The 7,049-nt window shown below is 41.6% G+C and overlaps 1 protein-coding gene across 2 annotated transcripts; it reads right to left on the reverse strand.

Annotated features, from left to right (window-relative positions):
- Window positions 1-1,514: 1,514 nt before the first annotated feature.
- On the reverse strand, window positions 1,515-2,985 carry LOC121773995. Of its 2 annotated transcripts, none has more exons than XM_042170914.1 (2): window positions 1,850-2,985; window positions 1,515-1,745 (listed from the first exon to the last, which is right to left on the reverse strand). In XM_042170914.1, the coding sequence occupies exons 1-2, from the start codon at window positions 2,849-2,851 to the stop codon at window positions 1,722-1,724; spliced, it is 1,026 nt and encodes a 341-aa protein (XP_042026848.1). In that variant the 5' UTR covers window positions 2,852-2,985; the 3' UTR covers window positions 1,515-1,721. The 2 variants fall into 2 exon arrangements, with proteins under 2 accessions (XP_042026848.1, XP_042026847.1); XM_042170913.1 differs by having other exon boundaries at window positions 1,824-2,983.
- Between the last annotated feature and the right edge of the window lie 4,064 nt (window positions 2,986-7,049).

Genomic DNA, 7,049 nt, shown 5'->3' on the forward strand with positions numbered 1-7,049 from the left:
GGTAGAGATATAGAAGATGAAGTTAGCGAACATCCTAATATGGGTGAGGCAATGCAAATTAAAGGGGATGCTATCATCTCTGATGTCAGATTTAAAGATGCTAACTCAAAGGACTTTCTCCCAAACCATGCTGATACGCCCCAAGTTATCTTAGATGCAAAGCATTTCAGAAGGTGCTGCTTTTACATATTGTCCAAATGTTGCTTTTCACATTCATGCATACTTTCGGAGAATAATAAGGAGACTTTACCTAAATTTGAAGCATCTTTTTCAGATAATATGGGAACTGTTCCCCCACATAATGCTTACTCTATTGAAGTATCTCCTGAGATGATAAGTGGCAGAGAAACTTGTGTATCCATTGATAATTCATCCTCCAAGGTGATAAGTTACAGTGAAACTTGTGTACCTGTTGCGAACTCATCCAAGGTTACCAGGAAGAGGGAACATAGAGGTGATCAGATAGGTGTTTCTAGTACGAAGACCAATGTGAATGTCGAAACAGTTAGATTCACTGATGGTGGAATCACGAGCTGTTTGCCTTGCAATGGATGGTGACTTTGTTGGTGAGAAAGACAGATGCAAGGAGGTTAATTGCTTACAAGAAGGCCCATCTGGAGTACAAAATTCAGACCTAGAGGTTCGTGTTACTGCAAATGGCTCACCCCAAGGCTCCCAGAAGAAGCAGAAACTTTCCAGCCCAAGATCGAGTATTTCATCTCTTTCTGAAGATTATACAATTTCAGATGGGTTCAGTGATCCGCCAATACTTGAGCAGCATCCCACCAGGCCATCTGAATTGGGAGCTGAGCCAAGTGGGAATACTTCATCAGCACCCACAACCATCTCACCATGTCGAACCCCAGATGCACGAGGTGAAGACTTAAATGCTGCAAATCGGGACGAGATTCTGGTAGATGGATACAGATTACTAGGGATTGATGATCTGGCTTTAATTACTAGTGGCATATCGTGTTCTTACAGAAATGGTCCCAGTGCTTCTGATTCTGGAGATGAATCGTTAGCATCTAGCTTTGACATGCGATCTTGCATGTCTTCTCCTGAAGGGCTGCAAGTTTACTCGGATTCATGCATTTCCAGAAACACTGCCTGCCTATCAGATACTGAAATGATTTGTCGGAGTGACAAAATATCCAACAAAAAGAACGTGTTTGTTGATCCAAGTACCAATTCTCTTGGGAAATGTTTAGAGGTAGCTGTGAACAAATCACAAACTAATCCTGTCGCTCCACAATCTCTACTTCAGAATACCAGTCAAGTTGTCAAGAAACTTTATCCAGTACATGGTAAACTTACTTGGAGTAAGGACCAGGTTCCTTATGCCGTTACTAAAGTTTTTCCTGTGCATCATCCTTCAATTTTTAGTAATACGAAAAAATTGTATCCTTCTCATGCTACAAAATCAAGGACTTGGTGTCGAACTGTTGACTCCACTGCTTCAGTAAAGTAAAACCTCTTGTTCCTCATAGTAATGCAACAAAGGCAGCCGGACCTATACAGAGCTCATACATACGGAAAGGAAATAGTCTATTGAGGAAAGATTCCCAATCAAATGACGCTTCACATGGATTCCCTGGTTCAAGTTGCTCAGTTTATCAGCCAAGTCCGTACATATATAGTTCCCAGCAGCAGGCTTTCACTCAATTCTCATCATCTTCTCTTTCCCTTTCTTCTCTGGTGGTTGTTCCTCCGCATCTCTCTTAGACCTTGCTTTGAAACCAAACCTGCATACAAAAAACAAGCATCTCCAATCAATTACAAAATAAATTCAAAATACTACAATGAACAAGGGCCTTATTTACATATGCATATCTGAAAAGGGACGCACTCTCAGGACACCATTCATCTGCACAGTAGCAATGTAATCCCCGTCCTTGCCTTGCACAACTTCGACCTTGGCATATCGAACACCACTAGTCGTATAATTAACCATATGACGAAGGAATACGTAGAAGAGCCAACTAGTGCTTGTGGTATGAGTGTTGCCGACATAGAAAGCTTCAATCACATCCGTATCCGGAAGCTCCACCTCCACGTTTCCCACCTTCTTTGAGGACAGATTGTAGACTAACCACCTAGATGAGTAGTCCATCATGAATAGAATGTCTCCACCCACATAGACGAGGTTCCTCTTAAACCTTTCATAGTATGGCTCAGGTAATTCCCTTGCAAAGACTTGCCTATAGTTTGATACCAAATTGTACTGGAGGAGTGTTGGTTCGTATCCTTCAATGTTGTAGGACATGCGGGCTCGGCCTTCGTATTCGTCCTGATTGTAAAACCAGGCATCATAGTATATCAGTACCAATTCATTGGTGTACTGAAAGCAAGATCTTGGTATGGGAATCTTAGCCACGCTCGTAGGCAATTGCAGACTGAGGAACTGGCATGTCTTCGGGTCGTAGACCTCAGCCCAACTACTTCTTATATAAGTGCCACCACAGATGAATATCCTGCCATCGTGTAATGGGGCTACCATGGGGTTGACTCGGTCTACACTCATACCAGTGGGGCTACGAGTCCAAGTCACAGGAGAAGAATCACTCGGAAGTGGTGCAAATGACAAGTAGTTTGTCAACGTAATTTGTTTACTTAAAACGGGCTGTGGGACCGAGTAGATGACACCTCCGAACATGTACATGGTATCACCGACACAAACAATTCCAGGGTTAGCCGGAATGTCCTGATGCAAACAATTTCCTATAAATTCTAATTCTTCTAGATTACGTTCAGTATCATCCTTCAATTCCACCTCGTCAATACAACAGTAGTTCATACTCAGAGACGTGTACTTCAACATAATGAAGCGTAGACCTAGACCACCCCTCATATGCTGCTGAATGAAGACCAACCCAAAATATTAATTACTCAAATAACAATATATTATTAAATTTCCCTTTCATAAACTAGGGTTCAGGACAATGAAATTAACCCTAATGAGGGTTCAGGCCGGAGGGAAAAAGAAGAACAGGCACCATGCAATTAGCGCAAGAATCATGAATCTATTCGCCGAACAAGTAGTAATTTAATCAGGAAAAAAACTCCGAATCAATTGTATGATGAGCCAAACAAGTAGTAGTTTGATTAAAAAATAAGAAAATCGTATGATGAAAATGAGGAACAAGCGTGACATAACATGGTGTCGGCTCAAAAGATCGAGAAGCGAGAAGGATGGAAGTGTCGGCGCAAAAGAGAGGAAGGAAGATAGGTTGTGAATGAAGGCAAGGATCGTTGTGTTGCTGTGCACCAAATACAGCAGCGTATCTGCTAATTCTCCTTCAATTTTATTTTTGAATTGTTCACCTCCTTTTATAGAAAAATTGCCCCTTATATTTAATTTAAATAATACTACTACTACCTACTAATAGATTAACGCTATTGCTTGATACAATACTTTATAAATTTATTTTTATTTTATTTTTTGAGATGTTGGCAAATAATTTCAGCCCTGCTTGTTAATTTCCTTTTCATTTTTCAAAATTTCCTTTTCTATTTTCTTTGTGTAAATATTAGTACAGTAGATATAAAATTGAGATGAAATAAATTTCAATAGGCTTCTTTGTCGATTATAAATTTAGCCGAGATAAATAAATTACAAATCTACAACTGTTAAATATTTTTACAAGTTCCTATATAGTAGCTGTTAAATAATTATATAGAAAAAATAAATTAGCCAAAACTTTTACAATTATAAGTAAAGTTTCTTAAACTAGTTTATGTTTACCATTGTCCCACAGTAACAACAATACATCAGTAAGAAGCTGGGGCCCCGCCACCGAGTGGCTTCTAGCTATCACAAGGAATTGTACGCTATTGTGAAGTCGGTTCAGAAGTTGCGACAATATTTGTTGGGTCGGGAATTTATAATTAGGAGTGACCGGAAGAGTTTGAAGGAGCTTTTGCAGCAGGTGGTCCAGACTCCGGATCAACAGTTATATGTGCGCAAACTAATGGGATACAAATTCTCCATTGAGTACAAAAAGGGGAGTGCCAATAAGGCTGTGGACGCGCTGTCGCGCCGGGAGGAGCCCTCGGGGGCCAACGCCGCAGTCGTCGTCTCCTACTGCCACGGACTAGTGTGATCTCCTCGTGGCGGTATCCCGACCGATTCCACACTTGCTAGATTTGTTTGCGCAGTGGATGGTTTGGTGTACTGTCATAGGCGTATTTTTGTTGGGTCTCGTTCCTCGGCAAGAAAACCCATCCTCGCTGAGTACCATAGTTCCTAGTTAGCCGGGTATCCGGGGTTTGAATGTACGCTCATGAAGTTTGAAGAAGGAGGTGATGAAGTTTGTTGAGTCTTGTGTCGTTTGTCAGACAACTAAGTACTCAACGCAGAAGCCTGCAGGGTTATTACAGCCATTACCGATCCCGTCGCAGGTGTGGGGGGATGTGTCGATGGATTTTATCACTGGCCTGCCGCCGTCTCGAGGGTATACCGCAATTATGGTGGTGGTGGACAGGCTTTCTAAGTACGCTCATTTTGCAGCTCGGCCTACTTGCTTTGATGCTTTGAGGGTAGCTCATTTGTCTGCCTACTCACTTTGATGCTTTGAATCAATCATGGATTTCCGAAGACTTTGGTGTCAAACCGCAATTATGTTTTCTTGAATAAGGTTTGGGAGGATATTATGCGGTTAAGTGGAAGTAAACTGAATTTCTCAACGGCGTATCACCCGCAATCGGTTGGGAAGACAGAGGTGAGAAATCGGGGCTTGGAGCAATATTTGAGGGCATTTACTACAGCCGTCTAAATGGGCAAATTTTCTCCCATGGGCGGAGTTAGCCCTGAATTGTTTTCATCACGCTGGCTTGGGGATGTCACCCTTTAAGGAGCTTTATAGGAGGGATCCGCCGAATTTTGTATTTTCGCTGCCTTCAGCCGTGACACCGTCGTCCGCCGGAGCTGATCCAGCACCAGAGTGAACTTTTGGTGGAGTTGCGGCGAATTTGGCTCGTGCTCAGAAGCGGATGGGGGATTCAGCCAACAAGCATCGTCGTAATGTGGAGTTCGAGGTAGGCGACTTTTAAAAAAAAAAAATTAACTCCTATATAAAGGAGATGATTTACAAATAAACTCATATACTACAGAAAGGAGGCAATTGTAATTAATGTCAAGAGGGCTCGAACTCGGCACCTCATACAATAATGTCTGAGCTCGTTGCCGCTAGGACAAAGGCTCTGGACAACTTGGTGACTTGGTGTTGCTTAAGCTGCAACCTTACTGGCAGCACTCCATCGCGCTGCCCTTGTCGGCCAAGTTGGCTCGCAAGTATTACGAGCCCTTTGAGGTGCTGGAGCGCATTGGCCAAGTGGCGTACATGTTGAAGTTGTCGGAGGTAAGCCGAATTCGTAATGTGTTTCACGTCGGGCTGTTTTGCCCCATTGTAGCAGGCAGCGACGCAGAAGCCACGATGGAGCTGGCGTCGGAATTTTTTGGTGACAGACCGTTGGTCTATCCGGTCAGGGTGTTGGACAGGAGGATGCTGTGGCAGGAAGGGCAGCCGCACGAGGATGTTGTGCACTGGTCGGATGGGTCAGATTCTCCAACCTGGGAGCTTTTGGATGTTATTAAAAAGAAGTTTCCGAATATGCTCCTTGAGGAAAAGGACGTTGCTATCGGAGGGGGGGTTGATATGGTCCCACATCCACAAGTCCAAGCGATTGTTGCAGCACCAAACGAGGCTAGGGAGAAGGTTATGCAATCATCCATTACAAAGACTAAGGCGAAGAGGAACGGCAAGCCGCCGGACAAGCTCGGCTACTACGTTCCCAAATAAGTCGCTAGTTTAGCAAGTTATTTTTATGTTTTATTATTTCCTTTTGAATATTTGGTATTTTTATTATTTTAATTCCGGTAAGAGTCGAGCTTAATTATAAGCTCCATTTCGGGTTTTCTTTGTTAGTTCTTTCCTGAGATGACTAGTAAGTCGAACCAACCCTAGGGTCCTTAGATTATAAATAGGGCTTTTATTCATTCATTCAGCATGAATAAAATTATTATTTGCCCAACATCTTGTTGAACGTATCTAAAAAACCCTAGGTATCGAGCTGCCAGATGGGAACGCCTCCCGCGCACAGCCGAACCTTCGATTCCGACGACCCTACGACTGGGCGCCGGAGCTTGAGAGGCCGACGAGCGCAGCCGCCAGTCAACATTGAGGGATAAGCCCTTAACAATATCATATAGTACTTAGTAAATTGTGAGCGTTCAGTGTCTACTGATTTTTAATTTTTTTAATGTTTTTTTAGAATGCATCATAATATTAATACTATTATGGGTAATGATCAAAAAGTTGAGGATAATTCAAATAATATAAAAAAGATTTACAAAAATAATAATAATAATAATAATAATAATAATAATAATAAATTTGGGTCTGGTCGGGTACCCACCGTGTTGGGTGCGGGATAACCGACTCAGGTATCGGGTAATACCCAAAACAATGCGGGGCTGGTTTCGACACCCTAGTCCTACCTCATTAGAGATAAAATAGTTTTAAAAATCAGAATATTCATACTTGTCAGCTACGAACTTAAAAAAAAGAATTCATACTTCAATTATGGAGGGAGTACTATTGTTTACTGTAATATCCTTAACTTTAGGATTATATATATAGGTATATAGGATTGTGATCAAGGTAGAACCATTCTTAAACGTAGAACCATTCTTAAACGTAGAACAAATGCCAAACGGAGGTCGTTAGATCTTTTAATCCAATGGTGTTGATTTGCACAACAACTTCCCATTACAACCAAAACTATTATTAATGGGTGAATGCAGATAAGTGAAAAAATAAAGCATGCATGAACTCTTCTTCGTTTCATTCATTCTTCCATCAACATGTGAGTTTTTTCACATGTTGAGTCCGGAATGTCGTGAAAACATAGTCTAATATGTATGATTTTTAATCTTGACCGTCATTTTTTCCTCATCCAATGAATAAAATATGTAGAGTTCTAGGTTCTACACTTAAGAATGGTTCTATCTTTAACGCAACCCATATATATATATATATATATATATA

The sequence above is a fragment of the Salvia splendens genome, chromosome 17 (genome assembly GCF_004379255.2).
Source record: "Salvia splendens isolate huo1 chromosome 17, SspV2, whole genome shotgun sequence".
Lineage (NCBI taxonomy): Eukaryota > Viridiplantae > Streptophyta > Magnoliopsida > Lamiales > Lamiaceae > Salvia > Salvia splendens.